This window comes from Diabrotica undecimpunctata, chromosome 4 (genome assembly GCF_040954645.1).
Source record: "Diabrotica undecimpunctata isolate CICGRU chromosome 4, icDiaUnde3, whole genome shotgun sequence".
NCBI classification, from domain to species: domain Eukaryota; kingdom Metazoa; phylum Arthropoda; class Insecta; order Coleoptera; family Chrysomelidae; genus Diabrotica; species Diabrotica undecimpunctata.
The window spans coordinates 58,420,004-58,443,738 of NC_092806.1; the positions used below are offsets into that span (position 1 = coordinate 58,420,004).

The 23,735-nt window shown below is 33.2% G+C and overlaps 1 protein-coding gene across 4 annotated transcripts in view; it reads right to left on the reverse strand.

The window, feature by feature from the left end:
• Window positions 1–16,665, reverse strand: part of tral (LSM14 family protein trailer hitch) — a 31,376-nt gene extending 14,711 nt beyond the window's left edge. The window contains exons 1-5 of one of the 4 annotated variants that reach the window (XM_072529524.1): window positions 16,414–16,665; window positions 12,840–13,292; window positions 8,548–9,059; window positions 8,216–8,487; window positions 1,962–2,134 (exon numbers count right to left, since the gene is read on the reverse strand). In XM_072529524.1, coding sequence (XP_072385625.1) covers window positions 1,962–2,134; window positions 8,216–8,487; window positions 8,548–9,059; window positions 12,840–13,292; window positions 16,414–16,534 — 1,531 coding nt within the window. In that variant the 5' untranslated portion in view covers window positions 16,535–16,665. Of the gene's footprint in view, window positions 1–1,961; window positions 2,135–8,215; window positions 8,488–8,547; window positions 9,072–12,839; window positions 13,293–16,413 lie in introns of all 4 variants that reach the window. The other 3 variants (XM_072529523.1, XM_072529525.1, XM_072529526.1) reach the window with 3 other exon arrangements.
• Between the last annotated feature and the right edge of the window lie 7,070 nt (window positions 16,666–23,735).

Consider the following 23,735-nt stretch of genomic DNA (forward strand, 5'->3'; position numbering starts at 1 on the left):
CAAACACTGAACTTACACGACCAGCAAGCATGGTCAGAATCCAGAACGATTTTTCAAGACCATTCCATTGCAAAAATGGACTAAGACAGACATGTCTATTATTTAACCTTGCTCTAGCAAAAGTAATTCGAGGATTCCAGATTAATACAAATCGCACTATCTTCTACAAAACTGTATAAGTTATCGAATATGCAGATGACATCGACATCATTGCTAGGTCCACAGTGATTTTTCTAGTCCTTAAGGATGTCTGCACTGAGAATGGGACTAAACATAAATGTGCATAATTAGGTCAAGCAACACTTAGAAGAATAATAATTGAAGATTTAGAACTGGAAGGTGTGAACACCTTCATATACCTAGGCTCACTGTTGACCAAAGAAAACAATGTCAGCGAATATGGAGAAGGAATGTGGCCACTTACACAGAATGACAATAAACTGCTTAAACATTTTCAGCGAAATATCCTAAAAATATATAAACTTATTAAAAAAAAAAGAATATACAGAGGAATAAAAGAGCAAGGTTTGTGAGACAGGCGTCACAAATTTTAAGTGTATAAGAAGTTTTGGGAAACCTGATGTTGCAAAATATATTAAGGTGGCACGCCTTAGATCGATAGGAAATGTAATCGGGCGAGAGGAAGGTGCAACAGTCAAAAAAGTTGACTGAAAAGGGCCGATAGGACAACGAGCCAGAGGAAGACGGAGATTTAAGTATCAAGACAACCTAAATATTGATATAAAATAATTTTGAGTTAAGAGCATGGAGAAGACTTGCCAGAGATAGGGACAAATGGAGGGTTATTAAGGTTATTATTGGCTCATGACGAGTTGTGATACCACTGATGATAATGATGATATTGCTACACTTTTTATTCAATTTTTTCTGGATTAATAATAATAGGAGGGCTAGTACTATTTTAAAATATGTTTTAAACAGTGTATAAATGTAAAATCTGAGAAAGTATGAAGACGAATGTTGTAAATGTCAACTAAAATTATCTATTACTCGAAAATATTGGTGACGTGCGTGAATTAATATTGCATGATCATAATAAGATCTAACATAAGATTTAAGTAGACTCATGAGCGTATATTTAACCCTTTAATGTATATAGCAAAAGAAATTATATTCCACTTATTGGCGGTATATTGAAAATGAAAAGTATACTAGCGAGATATTTCTGCATAGATATTTAATTGATATTGTTCTGAAGCTATTTTCTTGTGACATTTTAAAGTAATTACTATTTAAATGGGAATAAGCCACAATTAAAGGTTAAAGTACGTTTATTTACGTTTTAATTCCGAAGTGGAAATTGAAACGTCAATAAACGTACTTTAACCTTTAATTGTGGCTTATTCCCATTAAAATAGTAATTAGATATTTAATATTAGAAGAACTATCCAATGATCTTTTTTTACAAATAAATGTAATATCGCTTGCATTTAGTATTTTAGCATTTAATATTATTTTTAATTTTTATTAAGTATTTTATAGGTAAAATTAAGGTTTGAAGTAAATACCACAGAATATCATAAGGTTTATAGATAACATATTATTACATAGAAACACTATGTTTTGTTATTTTAACTTATTTTTTGCTATATTTTGTTATCGCAACTACAATCTAAAAAATATATACTTAATAAAATCATAAAATGATTCTAATGTTCGAAGTATATGAATATATGAATATAGAAGTCAAGAGTAGAAAGTGACCTCAACAGATATCATTTATTTAAAAAAGTGGAAGAATTCGCACCCTAGAAAAAATCAGAAAAAGCAGACAAAATGAGATTACTTCTTTACTCTTTATCTGGAATACATTATACAATAATTTGAAACAATTTATTTTGTCATATCTTGAACAACCAAATAAATTCTAAGAAAATGGCACATATTGGCAAATATATTAGATTCATAACTTCAAAGAAAATGTTACCAAGATCACCTACCTTGTTGCTGCTGCTGCTGTGGTTGTTGTGCTGGTTGTTGTTGCTGGGATGTCTGTCGATTATCACTGCTAGGTCCTCCACCACGACGCTGATTTTGTTGGGGTTGTCGGTAGTTGTTTGTACGGTATCCTCCTCGGTAGCCCATTCCTCTAAATCCACCTCGACCCCTGTAACTGTTTATAATGCAAAGTTATATAAAACACGCATAAACATGTTATATAAAAAATAAACTAAAAAACTCCATACAGGGTATTAAGAGGCCAATACATTTTCTCATGATTACGATCTTGTATGACTAATAAACTGTTCTTTGTTCAAATATTGTTTTACTCAGACCCAAAAATAAAGCTTAAATTTCTTTTAAAATATTTTAAAAAAATATATAAAAAGAATTAAATCCAACAAAACTATATATTATTTAATTGGAACTATAATTGAAGACATGAGTGGATAAAGGTATGACACCGTCACATTTTTTTTTAATGACTTTTTGCAATAATAATAAATCTTAAGATTTATTTCTTAAAGAATTTTTTGATGATAAAGGCCCCGTGTCGCATATTTTTAGTGTATAAAGGTGTAATATTACATTTTTGATACATGACACCTTTATTCATTAAGCAATTCACAAGGTTTTGTACCTAGACAATGATGCTATTCATATTTTAAGGTTATGTTTCTACCGTGTTTAAAAATTTTATTGTTGTGCAGTGGTTAATGTAGTTATTCCATATAAAAGGCGGTTTTAATATACATAATATAATAAAAAATCATAATGGAATGTATAGGTAAACGAATTCTACAACTAGTGTTAAAAGAAAAAGTCGAGAAGTATTGTTCTTCCAATCAAGGTAAGTTACTTTTTTGTTGTAAAAGTTGAGTTAGAGGTACATATGAAGGGGTGTTTGTTTTTGGAAGTGGCACAGAATAAATAACAATCAGAATGCTCACTCTCAGATGGCGCCTTTGAAGTGTGTCAGCACGCGTTCATATTTTAAACAGAAACTGTTCAATCACAAATTAATCCCTTAATCTGTAATTTCACATTATTCTTAACTTCTTAACCTTTTATAGTTTCACCGTGTATAATTGAAACATTGTGAAACATATCGAGTAATATTTTAATAATTAGAGTCCATTCACCTGCATATCTGCAACTTAATAAATTGTCAAATAATATATTTTCTAATTGAACTTCCTAAGTGTTGCAATAAAGGCCTAGATTAAATTGTATTGTAAGCTCATAGTTCAAAGTTTGTTAGTATGATAGAAGCATTAATCTCTGTGTTGATTTATACATTATTTGTGAAATTATGATTATTACGTGAAATTAATTATGATTATTACGTGAAATTAATTATGATTTTTACGTTAATTATGTGAAATTACGGATATTTGTGATATTATCAGTGAACATGAAATTGAATAAAGCTTTTTATGCTATATCTAGAATTAAAAACACACTACCCATCTCGGCATTAATGGACGTTTATTATAGCCTTGATTACAGACACATGTGCTATAATGTAATTTTATGGGGGAACTCAGTAGATAGTAACAAAGTGTTCATTAACCAAAAAAAAATTATCCGTAAAATTTTTAATTTGGATTATCAACAGTCTTGTAAACCAGTTTTTATTAAACATCAAATTTTAACTTTCTACTGCCTATATATCTATAAATGTTTACTTTATGTCAAAGAGGAAATCAATACATTTCCAGTAAATTCAGACAATCACTATTACAATACAAGAAGTGCTGAATCTTTACGAGTTCCTAAACACAGAACATCCAAATTTCAAAATTGCTTCAGATATATGGGACTGAAATACAATCATTTGCCAAAAACTGTGAAAGAAATACCACTTATCTCTAAATTTAAAAAAAATGTTAAAGATTTACCCTTAAGAAAAGCATATTATTCTATAAATGAATATCTTGAGGACAAACTGCAATAGCTTCATATTTTACTTGTAAAAATGTTATTTTATATATTTTATGTTTTGTCAATTTTTTTTTTACACTGTGAATATTGTATTATACACATTAATGTTTTTTATATTAAATTCTGTAGTGACGTATCCTATACATTTATTTTGAATGTCTTAAAGGATCAATAAAGATGACTATGACTATAAATTGGGGATTTGAGCTCATTTGATCATAGTGTATTGTAGAAAGTTGCCTAATTAACATCTATAGTGTAATTATCAGTAGCTGTCAATAAAACTATAACTTTCACTCCACGACTTCAACATTTTATTTTATCATCGTCGATCGAGAAGAATCGTACAAAGGGGCATTACAAAACAATTCGATCCTGATATTTACATCGAATCTGTCCAGAAACACTGACTCGGATTGAGAAATTTGTGACAAGCTATGACAGAACCATAATTTAAATATTTAGAGATTAATAATTTAGTAAATTTGAAATAATTTAATCTATTCTTCATCTAAAAGTACGACATAAAATATTGCATATTATGTCTATGGTTGCCGTAAATCAATTAAACCGGGTTATTTTTTCTATGCACACCAGATAAAATTTCACTGAACAGCAATGGTTCCGTTTAAAAAATGGCTGATTCCGTCTGCGCGTACTTATCTTAACAAGCAGAGTGGGCATTCTGATTGTTTTATTATTCTGTGGAAGCGGTTTCAAACCTCATTTCAAGCTAAGACTTAATCGCAGTTAGTGAAAAGCATTAAAAATAACGGCATATCAATCCCAACTCAAGAGATTTTTCAAAATCAAAAAGAGGCTATTCGAGATATTACTCAACCCTCGAGTTCCAATGAGCTACAAAAGCGAACGAGTAAGAAAATAGGTTAAGTGTGTGACGTTATTCAGTATCTAAATTTTTCTCCAGCGACCATAACATAATATATGAAAGTCTTTAAATAACAAGAATAATACGGACACGCCTTTATTTTTTTCATGGTTTAAATTTCTTTGTCACCACATCTGACCATAACCATTTTGTTTTCAGATCTTAAACAGAATAGCAGTGATAAAGATGTGACATACGGTAGTGAATATTGTTCTTCTAGTGATGATGACATTGATTTGTTACGTAGTTACTAGCATATTGCTCACAACCAAAATATTCAGAAGGTGACATGTTAACTGTTTTCCGACAATATTAAGACAGATATTCAGAAAGAGGCACTCATAGTAGAAACTAATGAAAAAAAAAATACTTGACTTTTCTTCAAATAGTTATGAACATGGAAATTTTTTTTTGAACATGGAAACTTTATTTAGTGTAATCTATTATCAATATATCAATAAACAATATGTTTGAAAGACAGAAAAAGCGACACAGTGGGAGCTACACCCAGTGATCACACTTAACCTATATTTAGTTTACATACCAAATTTGTTTGACTTTTATACAAAAAACTATTCACAATTTAAACAAACATCTAATTTCTAGCAGTGAAAAGATCTAGAGGATCCAACCTTTTTAGTCTTCCAAGTAGTGGTGGCGTCAGGAGGTCATTGGCGGATTCGGATGAGATGATAGTCTTAAGTCAATTCCCTAGATTTGAATCCCATACAACCATATATGTCATAGTATTGTTCTAAAGAGAAGTTTGTTTTGGGTACTTAAACCTAACTTCAGATTCATAAACCAGTACATTTTTTTGTAAAGCATGCCCAGTTGCAGTGGTTTGGACCATATATGTTTTCCCCAATTTAGGTGATTGTCTATGGAAAAATTGTACATACCATTGTTGAAGGCCCAAAATATTTGAATGACAACTAAAAAACGAATATGTAATCCAGGTTAGTAGAAACGTAAGAAAGCTGTAATATTAAGGAACCAAGAACAAGACATCACAAATGGGAAAAGTTATGAAAAAGAAAGTAATAAAGACTGGGGTGCTCCGCAAGAATAATTGTTGAAAAAAGTCTACAGATAAATTTTATACCATATAAAGACTTTACATATTTTTATGAGTTACATGTAAATGCTAAAAATCCTTTAATTTTTAAAAGTATTGAAATTCTTCCAGTGTGACGGCAGAGATCTAATAGGAGATCGTCAAAAAACTACACATTTAAATATCTAACCACTTATGATAAACAAGAGATACCAGTGACCAGACATGCTAAAATAAAGTTGAAGTAACCCAAATATTAAACCTTGGTCAGTCACTCCCATCATCTAATATAGAAGGAGGTATCACAAGAATCCTCCACGTAAGATTAGTGATAACGTTATTGACTGCGAACTTGACTATGAACCATAATAATCAATTTCCTGCAGAAACATTGCACTATTCAAGAAGCAAAAATCGTAATAAAAAGTACATGTCTCCATTACTTAATGTGAATATACTTCACTGACTTTATATAGAGAAGTGGTAAAGAGAAAAACTGGATGACAAATACATGGTTAAGCTGTCTTTCTACAGACGCATTTTCGAAACAAAATTCAGAAGAGCATAAAGAAAACTGGAAGTTTGCTTTTCATATCAAACAGTACATAGAGAAATATCCTCCATCAATACAAGTCATTTTTTTAATTGGACAGAAGATATTGCTAATAGATGCAGTAATGAAATCGTCTGTTTTGAAAATTACTTAAAAAAGAGAATCCTCAACATTGACCATGAGGTCGGACTCATTTGGAGGGCAACATTTCTTTTGAAAAGCTTCCAACTAAACTTATTTATACAAGAACTTTTACTCCGTTTTTACAAGTTAATTTACACAAAAAATGTACTAGAGAGGTGGTATCTAAAGAAGATGCCCAAGTGTATACCCAAACTTGGTGCTTTGACGGTTGAAAAAATGTCCAGCTTAAGAAAGCAAATAAAATTTGTCGACCCCGTCTACAGATGGTTCTACAACGAGGTATTAAAATGTTGAAATTCCGAAACAGAAACAGTGAAATTTTCATTATAGCTGTTTTTACTTGATAAGTTTAAACAAAAAAATATTCAATTTTCTTCATTGAATGCGTTTATGTTGCTTCTATATTAAAATAAATTTGAATTAAGAAGCTACTTGACTTCTCTATCATTGATGAAACATATATGACTTCGACTTTAAAGTTAGTGGATGGAGGTGTTATGTACACTAAAGTCTAGTTTCACGATATCTTGCTGTTTCTTTTTAATATTATAATTAACAAAAGAAAATAGCCCAAAATTATCTGTTGAAATTACCTATTATCTTGGAATCAAAAACAAAATAAAAAAGTTCCAATACAAAACATGTTTTGTTAATTTACTCAAAACTTTAAAAAGCGACATGATACCTTTAGCCACTCATGCCTTCAATTATCATTGCTACTAAAGAGACTAAATCAAATAAAATATTTTCCTAGCATAAAGCGCATATGCGCGCCCTCCCGTTTCTTTGTAAAATGCATTATGATGCTCTTGAGCAGTCTATGCATAATGTACTCTATCAAATATTTAAACGATGTAGCACCCTCAGGAAATAAAGGAAACTGTCAGCATTTTTTAAAGGTAACTTCTGTTCATAGATGGCGCCGCGGCTCAGTGATTCATATGGTTCGGTTTGCAAGTGCTATCGTTTCAAAGTGGTTGTTCAGTGCGATTATAAGATTAATTGTTTGCATTATAGTGACCTGGATGATAATGAGCTGGATCTTCAGGTGTAAAAAGATGTGACATGTAAGTGAAAAATGAAAAAATCTGAGTTTTGAGGAAGTGATGCAGTGTTTATATAATTCAGATTCAGATGATGAGTAGGAAAACAAACGATGTACATTTAGATGACAGTAAATAAATAAATGTAATAATAAATGGGTGGTTTCAAATTAATATTTTTAGTTAGAATTAAAAATGTTTCAAAAAGTGACTCTTCAAAGAACAGTAAATGCATGGACAGAAACAACTAGCGAATGACACAAATTCCGTTTACAAAAAGAAATGGATTGTTGGTTGATAGTCCTGATAATAGTGCATATGATTGGTTTAGACTGTTTGGTGAAGATTTTAAAAATTATGCAGTTGAAGTCCTTTCTACCAGCAGAGGATGTGACAGTTTAAGGATTCTCTATGGAAGGAATTGACAATATCGGAATTATATATTTCATAGAAAGAAATATACACCTTGCCCTGTCCTATTTCCATTTCTTTATTAGCGCTACCATGCAATTTACTGACATTGACTATTTTTTAGTTGTAAAACTGCACAAATATTGAATGATTTTATAGTCAAACATTTAAAGACAAAAAAAAGGTAATAAAAAATAATTTTTGTTACTCACCTTCCTCTTCTTGCAGCTGCTACTCCAAATGTCTCAGAGTTCAATTTACGTTCCACACGCCAGTCAGTCCTCTGAGATTTTCCTTTAGCTCGTTCTACTGCTTCACATGAAATCTTATCAAAGAAGGATTTACTCTTGTCATAATATACTTCATGTTCCTCCTCTTGTTCAGTCTCTCCAGCACCTGTTTCATTTCCAGAATCATCTTTTTTGTCCACATCTCCATTCACATCACTCTTAGTACTTACACTTGCAACTTCATCAATTTTTAACTATAGACAAACAAATATTTTCAGTCAAAATATTTCACAAAAAAAAATGTCTAAACTTACTTTCCCCAGCTGACTTCTAAGTTCCTCAAATTCAGTATTGGCCTGTTCAAAATCATAATCATTGTCAAATTTCAAGGTATTTCTTGATCTATTTCCACCAGCACCAATGTTGTTTCTGTAGCCTGGGCCCCTTGCTCGGCCTCTCATCCTCATTGGACCCCTATTGTTCACCCAATTACCTCTGGGGTGCTGTTGATAGTGCTGTTGGTATCCTTGATTGTGTTGGTTTGAATATCCACCTTGATGATGTTGGTAACTGTATTGGGCATTATTCTGTTGAGATCGACCAATGGGCTGTCTGTTTTGCTGTTGGTTGTCATTTCTCTCTCTAGAATCTCTCCTTTCCCTTGACCTCCGTCTCTGTTGGTTTCTTTGATTGGGAGGTTGAATTGGCTGCACAACTCTCTTCTCGTTGTGGCCTGATCCTCCCGCTTGGACTCCCTGATCGTTAGTAGGTGATTTTCTGGAACTGAGGCTGGCAGGGGTGGTACTTCTTGAGCCACCAATAAGATCTAAAACAGAAGCTAAAACACTGAGACTTCTAGAATAGTACTTCAGCTGATAAAAGCAAAAAGCATGAGTGATTAACAAACAATTACAACAATTAATTGGGAATGCAAGATGATTAGGATGTGATATGCACATTAGAAAAAATTTAAATAACCAATAATAACTTGATTAGAAAGAATTTATAGAACAAAACTATGTAAAAATATGCTACAGAGAAAATTATGAAATGCAAAGGACATGTTAAGAGTTTATTAATTTGTAATTACTTTAGTAAAAAAAAATGTGAGCTTGATATCAAAGCGGATTAAAACAAAAATTACTTGTGATAACAAAAAGAAATTTTCTATCATTTCTAGCAACATTATAAGAGAAATAGAGGTGTAACATGATGCCTTGAAATCTCCTCCATCTATAATAGACTTAACTGGGTAGTATAACTGATGTGAAAATTTTGGATGGTTAATGTTGTACATATTAGTGTGGTGGTTGAAAAAATGGTGCCAAAAATTCTCACAAAAAACTTTTATAAAAGATTTTTTATTATGCAAATTTCTACAATTCTTTTTTTCACCTAAGGTGACACCTGAAAAGATTCTCTAACTAATATACTAGATCATTGATACAAAAACTAAGCTTACTACAAAAAACAAATGACCCAACAAATGTGTAGAAAAATATATTTTAAAGACTTGATCATACATAGAAACAACAACTACAAAGATTTCAAAATAAAATCTGAATGATTTTAACTGTAGTAAAAAATATAAAAGTATGTATTCCAAATCCAAACCAATTATTTATCTTCATTCTGCATTTTAACCTGTTACGAATTGATTCACACTAGAAAATTACAGGTCTGAGACTCTTGAAGTGTGCCTGCTCTAAATGTCCAAATTCTAAATAGTTATATCTTAGTCTTAAAATGGATGCATTCAGCAACAACTGTGATAAAATACTGAAATTTAAAAAAGATGATTCCAAGACAAATTCATGAAGATTTGGTGGATACCTTAGGGAATCTGTACTACTTACATATCATGAAAAGGTAATGCTGTGAGTTTAAATGTGGTAGACAGTTGTGTACATATGAACATGCAGATGCAGCACCCACAGTTGATATAAATAAAAATATTAAAAAGATCTTGTGCTGCAAGTCTGACCATCATGACAAATAATTGAAGATACTGGTATGTCATATGACAGAAGTGATTAGTACGTTGCGTGGCAGAAAAATTCCAATGAAGCTGAAGGGACAATTCTATAAAACAGCCATAAGACCAGCTATGATGTACGCAACTGAATTTTGGGCAGTTAAAAAGAAAGAGGAACAACAAAATGCATGTGGTGGAAATGAGAATGCTTAGAGATGGATGAGTGGAGTGACAAAAAATGATAAAATTAGGAGTGAGTATATTGATGGAAATCTAGGGGTGGCACCAATTGTTGCCAAGAAGAGAGAGCATGAAGAATTGCTGATCTGTGGGTTCCTGAAAGTAGTAGGAGAGGAACAAGATGCTTAGAAACATGTCGGTAAAGGTTATTAGTGTTGATATGGCCTAAGATAGACACTTACGGAGAAATGTAATTAGGAAAGCTGACCCTGCATAGAGATAAAGGCAAAGTGAATGATGACTAGTGTGTCATATGATGCATTAAAATTATAAAAATTGTCTGCAAGATTGATAACACAGATGCAGAGAAGCAAGCTAGAAGACATTTGTAGTCATATTTTACTGTGGTATAGACCAGACACAGAAATTCTTGTAAGATTAGTGACAATGGATGAGGTCTTTATCCATCTCTTGAGACCAAAACACAGAGTAATGAGTGGGCCACCCTTTTCCACCACCCAAAAATTCAATATGCAAACCTCAGCAAAGGTCATGTTACCAATTTTTGCAATTCCTTGCAAAATTATGACCACAATTATATTTGCTTATATTATGAAAATTTAATTCCAAAATTAGGTGACACCATATAAGAAAAACATAGGGTGATGTTGCATAAAGGTGTTCTCTTGCATTGTGATAATTCAGCTAGTCACAGGTCTGCCATTGTACAGTCACAATCACTCAAGCAGGCTTTAAATTAGTTGAGGATCCACCATATTCCCCAGATTTTTTCCAAAACTGTTTCCAAAACTTAATGAACACTTGCCTGATAATCAATTTTTTCAGATAAGGTCATAAGTGAATCAGTGCTATGCAGTAAACAAAGATGGAAAAATGTATTAATTTGAATGGATGTTATGTGAAATAATAAAAACAACATGTTGTCTATTTTTTACTGGAATGAGTAAAAATTTGACAATACTTAGTGGGTCAAGGGTGGAGCAAAGGGATTAACTGTATATGAGAATTGTTTTAACTTCATAGCTGTATGTAAGTATGAGCTTAAAACATTATTTCAATTATGGATGCAGTTAAAAACAAAATGAATCTAAAGTCTAATATTAAGAGACATGCAAATTTTTATATGAAAATTTAAAAAGATAACTCTAATTTAATTATTAACACTTAAGTTTTTCTACAATAAAGGTCTCTGAATTATATACAAAGTTTTGTAGATGTAACAAAATCAATAATATAGTTATTGGAAAATATTCTTCTGGTGACACCTGAGTTTTTATCAAATATCCCATTGCAAATAGACTTCTTAAATATTTTCAGAACTGGAAACCCAAATCTTTGATACCTCGTGTTTTAACAGCTGGCAACCCTAATGTGAGACCATTTTTTCTCAGGTAACCTTACATATCTCTCTCTCCAAGGGAGCTACAGCCCAAATCGAGCCTTGGCCTCTTCCAAACTATGCCTCCAATCTTGGCCGTTGTGCACCGATCTTCTCCAGGTTCTCACATCTAGCAACCTTAATCATCATATTAAAAAAATTAACGAAATTTGTCTTCAAAAATTAATTGCCATTAATTGAATTAAAACTGTCTAAAACCACTTTTTGACTGGCAATCTGTTATCAATCTATTCTCCTCTTTTTAATAATAATAACGGATTTATTACGGCTGTCGCCGCTTCTCCGCCCCCAATTTCCATCTTTTTCTGTCATATGCAGTTCCCTCTTCTAAGTCTCTTGCCGCCATTAAATGTATGTAAAAATGTGAGTTTGATTAACTACATTATGAACGTAGTGATCTTGCAGTATTATCTCATACTATTTAAGCAAAATTCCGAGAAGTATTGTACCCTCAGATTGATATCAAATCCTGATCATTCTGTGCATATTGTAGTTAAGTATAGATGATGTATGTATGACCTGTTATTAACTCAGTGTTTGCATAATATTCTTATTGTTATCTTCTTTCAGAAATGGTGTCCAGATCTTATTAAACTCTATTAAAGTTACATAACCTTTTTATTACACTTATCTATGTGGTATTATTTTCATGGAGGATTCAAAGATGACGATGATAAATTTCTCAATGATATAGCACATGTGGGAAATCTTTATGAGAAAATAAAGTTGTTAGTAATAGAATACTGTTATTTGTGATATAGTACCAACTCTACACATTTATTACAGCTAATAGGTATGTGTTTATGATTAGATATTTCAGATTTTTAATAATAATGGTGATCAGGTGAAAAACTAGATTTTCAGGAACATAGAACATTACACTACTACAAATATACCAAATCTATGTTGTTTAAAGTGTTTTTAAAAGTGATGGAATGATAAAATGAAGAATTATTACTCTACCTGATATAAATGCCAACCAAACTAAGCAAAGCAACAGGCATCAAGCTAAGAATAAAAAAAAACTTTACCATGATTATTAGGCTGAATAGGTTGAACACCAGTGGGGGAAAGAACTGGGGGTTTCACAGTATTGGACTGGGGACTAGTTCCCAATATTAACTCACTTGGCTTTGAATTGTTCAAACCCCTGTTGTCTCTCTGCATGCCCAATGATGTTCCAATAGCTCCAGTGCCTATTGCTCCAATGGTACCAATGCCACCATATGCACCAGGAAACTGACCCATTTGAGGACCCATTGCACCCAAAACTGGATGAGTCTGATGGAAGGTTTGACCTCCCAGTGATGGTGGAACTGAAAGCTGCATAATGGCAGGGTCATTGAGTGGTTGTGGATGGGACACATTGTTGGTGACTCTGATGTCCTTGATGTCAGTACCCCTGAACAGTATATAATCATATACTTGGTTTTGGGCAGGGACTGGATATTGAGCATCACGATCTTCAGTTCCGAATGAGCGAACTAAAAAAAATAGGTTTCAACAATATATTCTATCCTATACTACAATATTCAAAGTACTATGTGAGTATTAAAAAAATAAGCTTTTTTATAAACATGAATTATTTTTTTCAAAACGCTGTTCACTGTATCTTAACACTCTCGCCGCTAATGATATTTTAAATTTTTTTGTCGTGCGCCAAAACTATATTATTTTGTTAGCGTGAAACGCTGTAAGTGTACATTAATGTTACACGTGTGTCAATACAGAGTACACATTAATGTTACACTTAACGGCGAGAGTGTTAAAAACTACATGATTGATCCTTATCAAATTTTGCACCTCTTTTATAGATAAATTACTAGGTCGCAACGTCGAGATATTGTCCATTTTGTTGTTATAATTATTAAATTAGTTAAATTTTAACCAAAAATTTCGAAAATTAAAAAAATTTGTCTTTTTTACTTCTAAAATTTGAAAAACCAATAAAATTAACAATATCCCAATATTGTCGACCTAGGAAAGGTCATAAGCTAAGGAAATCTTTTTGGTTTTTTGTCAACAGATGATCCAGTTATAACTTGTGATGACCACTACATGGTAACTTTTTTTTCATTTTGGAAAATTAGCTGTTATTTTCTTAATTTTAATATTTTGTACCAAAATTTCAGATAATACTCTTGAAATGTTGTGCTATATTGTACTAACGTTATAAATAAATTTATATTTGTATAAACAATTTTCCAAAAAAAAACTTAAAAATATGTTTAAAATATTGAGAATAAACCCAACCCTACCCCTTTAATGTATCCCACCACATGTTTACTTCCCTTTGGAATATTTTTCTTATGAACTTCCAATTTACATTCCGCAACCTATCTAAAAAATCATCAATGATTTCCTCCCTATAGTGTATGTTTACTTTATTCCAAAAACAAACACATTTTTCAGAATAAAATGTAATTGCGCATAGGATTTATATTAAGATTAAGATAACAATGAACACACCTACATCTAGGTAGAAGAAAAGATATATTAAAATGAAGACACTTAAACTGTAATTCTGGTCCTAAAAATTTCTACATTACTGTTTCCTAGAAGTAGATTAGATCACTTCATATTTTTTATGAGAGAACATTATACTTCTCTAGTTTGAAACAGTCCTCTACAGTTGGGCATCCACAAAACTTGGATATCAAAAATTTAATATGGTTAATTACTAAGATATCTCTGTATTTTAAACTATTTACAATCAAATATACAAACACAGCTGTGTTTTCTGATTCTCTTCTAATGATATGATTCAAGTATAGATAATTATTATGTTTTCTAACATATCATCAATGTCATCCAGCCTTAATCTTGCTAGATTATAGCAGTCCACTTCTATCTGCACTTTCAGAGTAATTTAGACAAAATAGGCCTGGCCACAGGCAAATTTTGGAAAGTATGATGATATTTATTTTTATTCTCAACTTGTATGCAAACAATGCATAGTAAAGAGAGATGTCTTCACTCATTAAAACTTTTAATAAATTTCATTAAATTATGTTAATGTCTGATAATTTTGATTTTGCTTTAAATTTGACATAATAAAACATGATCCAATTTAAGGAAGTAAAAAATAAAGTTGACATTTTTGACTTAATACATTTTCTTTGTCTAGGTGCAAGTTTAGGATTATACTCATGGTTTTTCACCTTCACCTCCCAATTTTCTTTTGTTCTAATTTAATATATTAATTTTTACCCTCAATACTATCCCTTGTTTACCAATTTTCTTATATATTAAATAAATGTGACATACATATTGGTAATATTTTCATAAATTAAAAAATTTTCAGTAATCAGATATATCATATTTTTCAAATATAAAAGTATCATGAATGAGTATGGATTTAATATAAATACAGTCTCCTATTAGTTTAAACTTCCCTAAAGCAAACCACTAAAATGAAACAAGGCATACTAGTCTTTGTAAAGATTATTACTAAAAAGGCTACATTACCTAAGTGGGACAATCATTTATCCTCATACAAATTATGATTTTAAAAAAACTTTTTTATAATACATAATAGCCATAGTGACTTTTTTTTGTTCAAAAACAGGTATTTAACTTTTCTTAGTATCTGTACAAAAATATCCAATAAGAACTACTTTTAATTAAAAAATTTCATAAATGTTCACCTTTCAATATAGTAGTTACTTAAAAGTTTTATAGCAATGCAATATGGAATAATATAAATTTATTCTGCCCGATTTTCAATTTATGAAAGAGTCTGCAAAATATTATATTTTACAAATATCTACAGAGTATGATTAAAAATAGTATCTAATCAAAATGGTTGAAAAATAATATTACAATCTTAAAAATGCCATGGAATTAAATTTTGGCCATTTAGTCTTCACAAAGAAATAATAAATCAAAAAAGTTTTAACACTTTTTACCTATCTAAAAATGTACTGCTTGTAAAAAATGAACAATTAACAGCCTGCTATAATTAATGAGTACAAAAATAGTAATATCTATGCAAAAACTATTTTTCTGTAAATGTAACAATTTTAATAAAATAAATTATGTAGTTAACTGTCAATAAAATATAGGTAAAATAAAAATTACTATTTTAAAGCCCATATTCAAAACTCACTGATAAGATTATGTGAAAAAAAGATTAAAAAAAAAAACAAAAATAACATCAAAATAAAGAACGTTAATTAATTTTTTTATAATTCAAAAGCAATGACCTTTAAATCACTGAATTTTCTAAATATAACAGAGGACAGGAGTATCAGAATGTCAGAAAGAAAAATAACATACAATATACAAATTATTTTCATATACTGCAATTCCATAAAATACAATACAAAATTTTATATGCAATAACAATAATGCACCCTGGTTAAAAACCATTAAATCGAGTGAAATCCTAGTGTTTTATAATTTTATCTACCAATTTTGCAGTGTTTTTCTATCAAAATTAGATCCTTATCAATTACTGTAACTTTTTAGCTTTTATAGTTTAAAAAATTGGAAGTATGTTGATTTTACAATTAATATAGGTATTTTGAAAGTTTGTAATAAGCACAAAATTAATTATGTACAAACTGATATCTAAAGATGTATACGTAATTTCCTTTTACTTACCGGACGCCAAAGCTATTGTGCACTCTTGAGGATCAACTGTAAATAAACGACCTTCATAGCGAATATCAGCCTTCGATATTAGACTTATTTTTGAGCCCAGCTCGGGCATTCCAGTCGTCATCTTGTATAAAACTTTTTTATGCAAGGATGGCGAAGATACAAGTAGCTTTCTGCCAGAAGCAAATATTAATGAATGACATTTACTATTCTTCCACAACGGCGACTGAAAGATGGCGGACAAACAGCTGACAAAACCAGTCAGTCGAATTTTCACGAGTAGCGTTGTCAAAGAATTGTGGTGTATAAAATAACGTCAAAACGTCATATTTTATAAGATTCAAATTTATAATTATTAAAAAAGAGATCGAAAATTTTTAAAATATTAAATAAAACAATATAACTAAATTTAAAAATCTAGCTTTGAGAAGCTAGTTTTGCTAGTGTTGATATTTTAAGTTTTATATCTAAATGTTTATATTGAATGTGTTTTCTGTCTGTAGTGAAGGCCCCCTTTGCTCCTTTATTTGACCTATAGCATGTCGAGAGAGACATTCTGAGATCTTAAATGGTTCTGATATAGGTAGGTACATTAAAAAAATGGAAACACCTAATACCATTAAAAAAACTAAATGTTCATTAGTTATCTGTCTGTGATAGCTCCAAATTGATCGTAGTGCAATCTATATTTTAAATTATCTCTTTTGTCTTGCAATATTTTAACTTTTTTAACGTTTTTACTTACAATATTGTTCGGAAGCTGTTTTCTTGTGACATTTTATTATGATTTACTATTTTTAAAGCGAATTAACCACAATTTTAGTTGAAAATACGTTTATTTTGACGTTTCGATTTCCACTTTGGAAATCGTTCTCAAAATACCAATTAATTTACTTATAATGTTAACTATGCAATATAACAAGGAATGTAATTATCGTGACTTACTCACAGATGGCCATCGTCTTTTTGGTTTATTCTTTTGAGAAATATCTTCACCTTACTATCTTATCCAAAACCTTAGTTTGGCAAAGGCTATTAAGTTCATCATCCTCAGTGGTACTACAGCCTTAGTCACGCCTCGACCTTAGTCGGTTTCGCAAGTGATTCCTGTTCATTGCAAATTTACCCTGTCAATCTTCCTCGCAACCTACACTATCCTTCCTTCTCTATTGAGGTCTGGCCATACTTCTATTTTCCACAGGAATTATAATAGAGTTCAACTAGGAGGATAGTTTTAATTTACCATCGACAGACACCCTCATGGTCTGCTATTTTTTATATTTTATATAGATCTTAACATGATAAAGGAATTAAATAATTTGCAAAAGTATCTAATGAAATATATAAACAAAATTACACAAAGCTGGCTAAATTCTATATTTATTAATTTACACAAGAAATCCATCCCTACAAAATGTGATGATTATAAAATGATGTCTTCTGAGTCACTTATTAAAAACATTTTTGAAAATTATCCACAACAGATTATATGAAAAATGTGAATGGCCGCTTACTTGAATGTAGGATTTATGCACTCTTTGCAATGTAAGATTTATTTCAAATATATGTAGAGACGTAAACTGCGATATACCTATAAGGGAGAGTTGCCCAAAATGATCCTTGCGGATAAAACGATCCTTCACATTATTTTTAGTACTGTTAATGCCATCTGTATTTGTAGTGGGGTACCCATCACCCAACGCAGTTGCAGTTCTATAGTCAGTTAGCCTCTAGCGTAGAAACATCGTATTTCCCGAATTTCGCTTAAACAGTGATTCTATTATAAGTTTAATATCAGGCGAGTCTTTTGAAATTATTGTACTGTTACTTTTAAACAAGTAGGAATGTTCAACTGTGATATAGTGGTAAGGTCAATATTTTGTCGATAATTTGAGATGTTTACAAAATACCAAACCTTGGCTGCTACGTAATAAACTTGGCTGTCAGAAAAGTGTGCTCGTTCGGAAAAATGATCCCTCTTGGTGTCGGGTTAAATGATCCCTCTTGGTGTCGGGTTAAATGATCCCAGTATCATTTTGCCTTATCTAGTAAAAAATTTATGGTAAAAAATATAGGTCTCGTGATTATTTTTTTCAGGACGACAAAATGGTTCAAAAATATAAACGGAAGATCGACAGGGAAAAATGGGACGAAGATAAAATTCGGCAAGCTATATAAAGTGTGCATAATGGCATTAATTTTGAAAAACAAGCTAGCCACGGATCATTTGAAGAGACGTGGAAGCAAAACCAATACATTCACCAAGGAACAAGAACTACCAACACGCAATTAGGAATGCCATTGTCATAGATTTTCGGACCAAACAAAACTTGCTGGTTAAGACTGGTTAAAGGTATTCGCACGAGACACCCTCTACTTTCGCTGAGATCTGCTGAAGCAACCTCGATCTCGAGCAGTCTTGCTTTTAACAGAACTGTTGTAACAAATCTTTCCACCTCATCTGTGGTCTGCCTCTTGATCTCTTTGTATTGTATGGACGCCACTTTCCGATGGCATTGTTCCATCGTCCGTCTTGGAGACGTTCATCGTGTCCAGCCCATTTCCATTTCAGTTTTGCTGCTTGTTCTATCGCGTCTACTGTCTTTGTTCTGGTTCTGATCCGCTGGTTACGTTTTCTATCTTTAAGTGATATACCCAACATTTGTCTCTCCATCGCTCTTTGTGCCTTCCTTATCCTATCCAAATTGGCCTGTGTAAATGTCCATGTCTGTGCTCCGTAGGTGAGCACCGGTATTATACAGGAGTTATATACCTTGCTTCGTAAGTATAGAGGGATTGTTTGATTATTTAGAACGTAAGAAAGTTTGCCGAACGCTGCCCATCCCATTCTTACTCGTCTCGATATTTCGACTGTTTGATTTTCTCTGTTAGCTCTGATTGCTTGTCCTAGATAGATATACTCATTTACCTGTTCTATTTTTTTTTCTTTTTGTATTTTTATTGCCTCTTGGTCTTCCGTGTTTGTCATTACTTTTGTAAAGTTGAAGTTAATTTTTAGGCCTTTTTGCAGTGATTTTTCATGAAGTTCATTCAGCATTAATTCTAGTTCTTGTCGTTCCGAGGAGATCAGGAGTATATTGTTACGATAAATTCTGACCCAAAACCGTAAATATATTTATTACTAATATTTTCATTCATTCGCGTATTTTTTAGGTAATGCCTACCTGACACACGATGGGTCCCCCTTTGTAATAAAAACAACAATTCGAACCTTCTGGAGACAAGCCGATTTAACCATACCGGTTCTGAGAACAATTCGCCGCTCTGTCTAGAAGGCCGTAGACGTTTCTAGTCTAACAGTAGTGAATATATAACAGGACTTTTTGGAGAATAGAAAACAGTTAATTCTGAAGACGCGCTCGCGATAAAATGTTACGTTCGCTTTTTAATAAATTATGTATATTTAGTGATAAATAAATTAATATCAGTTATTGTGCTTTTTAATGAATTAAGATAAGAACAAGACATTATAAATTAAATAGACATTGAAATAAAATCATCACAGTGGTGTAAGAAGTGAGATCGAACATAAATTAGACTTATAATAATAATACAAGTGAATATAAAATAAATTGTGAAAATGACGACGATTTATGAGCTGACAGTGACTAATTTAAGAAGACATCTCGAAGACAGAGAATTAGCTTCTACCGGAAAAAAGGCTGAGTTAGTCCAACGACTAAAGAACGCTTTGCTAGAAGAAGGACTAGATCCAGAGACTTATATATTTGAAGATGCTGTTATCTCGTCGATTTCGAAATTAGAGAACAAAGTTTCTGACGATATTTCGAAAGTTTCTTCTGATGTAGCCAAAGTTTCTGGTGATGTAGCCAAAGTTTCTGGTGACATCGCATCATTAGAGAACAAAGTTTCTAACGAGATTTCTTCGCTGGAAAGCAAAGTCTCTGCTAACATCTCTTCGGAAATCTCTAAAGTCACTTCTGAGATGTCTGCCCTGGACGATAGAATATCTTCGTTAAAAAACCAAGTTGCTGCCGATATGTTGGCCTTCGAAGAAAAGATATGGAAAGAGATGGAAAAGAAGCTGGAGGAAACAGGGACGGCAGAAAGAGGAAACAATCCAATTACAGTAGAGACAAAAGAAGACGAGACTAAATGTAAGTTGGAAATACGGCCGAAATTTGAAGGAAGTGGAGGTTCTGTCCATGTGAAAGTCCCAACTTTCGACGGAAAATCGTCATGGAATAACTACATGAAACAGTTCGAATCAGCTGCAAGAGCAAATGGATGGTCTGAAAAAGAAAAGGCGGTAAACCTGACTATCGCTCTTCGAGGAGATGCCTTAGATGTGCTTCAGACCATAGCCGTAGAGGAGACCGATGATTTCGAACAACTGAAGAAGAGGTTAAATATGCGATATGGCCACGAACATTTGGAGCATGTATATCAGTCGCAGCTTAAAAATCGTAGACAGAAGAAAGATGAGGCTCTTCAAGAATATGAGATAGATATTGCCAGATTAGTACGATATGCTTATCCAACAGCTCCCGAAGACATGATGGAAAAGTTGGCCGTTCAAACGTTTATTGATGGTCTTCGTGATCATGAAATGCAGAGAACACTACGATTAGCTCGTCACAAGACGCTGGTTGATGTCTTATCCGCCGCCCTCGAATACGAGTCACCTACGCAGGCCTCTGGAGGATACAGTAAAGTTAGGACTGTAAAAGAGGAAGGAGATGAAGATAAACTTGACCAGCTCGTTAATATGATGAAAATTATTACATGCAAGAAAACGAAGACCATAAAATCAAGAAACTCACCATCAGGAAAACCAGAACGAGTCGGCTTTAGGGGAGCAGCTTCGACCCAGAACTTTTCCAAAGACCCTCTCATACTAATAGCTTCTTTGAAATGTCGTGAAGATAGTGTATATGTAGATGGAGACATAAATGGTAAAAAGCATACGTTGTTGGTGGATACCGGAGCGACCAGAACCATTATACGCCCGACAGTTATAAACAGCCGAAAGAAACTGTTACCAACGAGGTTGCGACTTCGGACCGCTACAGGTGAAAATGCCAACATTCATGGAGAAATCCAGGTACAATTGGGAATTGGAGCAGAAAAGTTTGTCCATACTGTTATAGTTGCTGACATCGAAGAGGATGTTATATTAGGAATGGACGTAATGAATATGCATGGATTCCAATTGGATTTTAAGAATAAGGTAATCAAAGTTGGCAACGAGGAGGTATTTCTCCATCCACATAATGACAACACTGTGCAAGCAGCCATTACAGAAGATACAGTCGTGCCTGCGAGAAGCGAAACGATCATAGTAGCGCGACTACAGGGAATTATAGACGAAGGGAGACCTGTTATGATGGAGCCTTGGAACCACGACGATGAGGTTGGCCGTGGAATCATAATTGGAAAGGAATTGGTGACTTCGGCTAGAGAAATTCCTGTGAGACTTATCAATGTCAACGACTACCCAGTGACCATAAAGAAAGAGACAAAAGTAGGAACTTGTGTACCTGTGACATCCATAATCCGTCAGGCGACAACATCTGATAATTCCAACGACAAATTCGACCAAATGGTTGCAGTTGCAGGACAGTCTCTAAACCAGATGGAGAAAAGGAAATTAAAGGAATTTCTTCGGCAGTATCGTGATATTTTCGTACCGAAAGGAGGAAAGACGGGAAGAACTACCGTTGTTAAGCATAAAATTGATACTGGTAATGCTAAGCCAATTCGTCAAACAGCTCGACGATTACCACAGGCAAAAAGAGAGGAAGCTGAAACGATTGTTCAGGAAATGAAGAAAGACGGGGTGATAGAACCTTCTACGAGCCCATGGGTCTCTCCGGTGGTCCTGGTTAAGAAGAAAGACGGAACGACGAGGTTCTGTGTGGATTACCGTTTGCTGAACAACATTACCAAGAAAGATAGTTATCCTCTGCCTCGGATCGATGACACATTGGACACATTGGCTGGAAGTAAATTGTTTTCTACTTTAAATTTGAAGTCTGGATACTGGCAGGTAGAAATGGACCCAGTCGATAAAGAAAAGACAGCCTTCACCACAGGATCTGGATTGTGGCAATTCAACGTTATGCCATTTGGACTTTGTAATGCTCCTGCGACATTTGAGAGGCTTATGGAAAATGTGTTGAGAGGGTTATCTTGGAAAACATGCCTGGTTTATTTAGATGACATAATCGTCTTGGGGGAGACATTCGAAGATCATTTGAGGAATTTAGAAAACGTTTTTAATCGACTTAAAGCTGCCCAATTGATGCTAAACCCCAAGAAGTGCCAGCTATTTCAAGGTAAAGTCAATTATCTGGGTCATATAGTCAGTAAAGAAGGAGTGGCCGTGGATAAGGGAAAAATCGATTCCATTAAGGAATGGCCAAAACCAACTGACAAACATCAAGTGAGAAGTTTTCTTGGACTATGTACTTACTACCGGAGGTTTATTAAGAAGTTTGCAGATATCGCTAAGCCATTAACGCGACTTACAGAGGAAGCAAGAGAATACCGCTGGGATACAGACTGCCAAAATGCCTTTGAGACCTTAAAAAAACATCTAATAACAGCACCAATTTTAGGGTATCCACTGCCAGAAGGAGAGTTCATCTTAGATACGGATGCAAGTAATGTGGGAATTGGAGGAGTGCTGTCTCAGATTCAAGGAGGACAGGAACGAGTCCTCGGATATTTTAGTAAAGTTCTTTCAAAACCTGAGCGGAATTATTGCGTCACAAGAAGAGAACTTCTAGCAGTAGTTAAATCAGTAGAGCACTTCTATCAATACCTCTATGGCAGAAAGTTTCTAATCCGAACCGACCATGCCGCCCTTAAGTGGTTGATGCAGTTTAAGAATCCAGAGGGTCAGATAGCCAGGTGGATCGAACGACTCCAAGAATACGATTTTAAGATTGAGCACCGGGCCGGAGTTAGCCACAGAAACGCTGATTCTCTTTCCAGAAGGCCATGCCCAGCAGAGTGTTCCCACTGCAACAAAACGGAATCCAAGGAAGCAGCAGTGCTAAGAACGACGATTGTCAACGAAGACTGGACGCCTACTAAGATAAGGGCAGAACAAGAGAGAGATCCAGTTATACAGAAAATCTGAAAATGGAAAACCGTCGACCACCTTGGCAGGAAATATCAAACCTATGCTCAGTAGTTAAGACGTATTGGGCCCAGTGGGACTCATTTATCATCGAAGATGGCTTGCTCAAACGAGTCCTGGAAAATGATGACGGTTCAGAGAAGAGAAGACAGTTGGTGATCCCAAAGAGCAGAATAGCCGAAGTACTTCGTCAGTT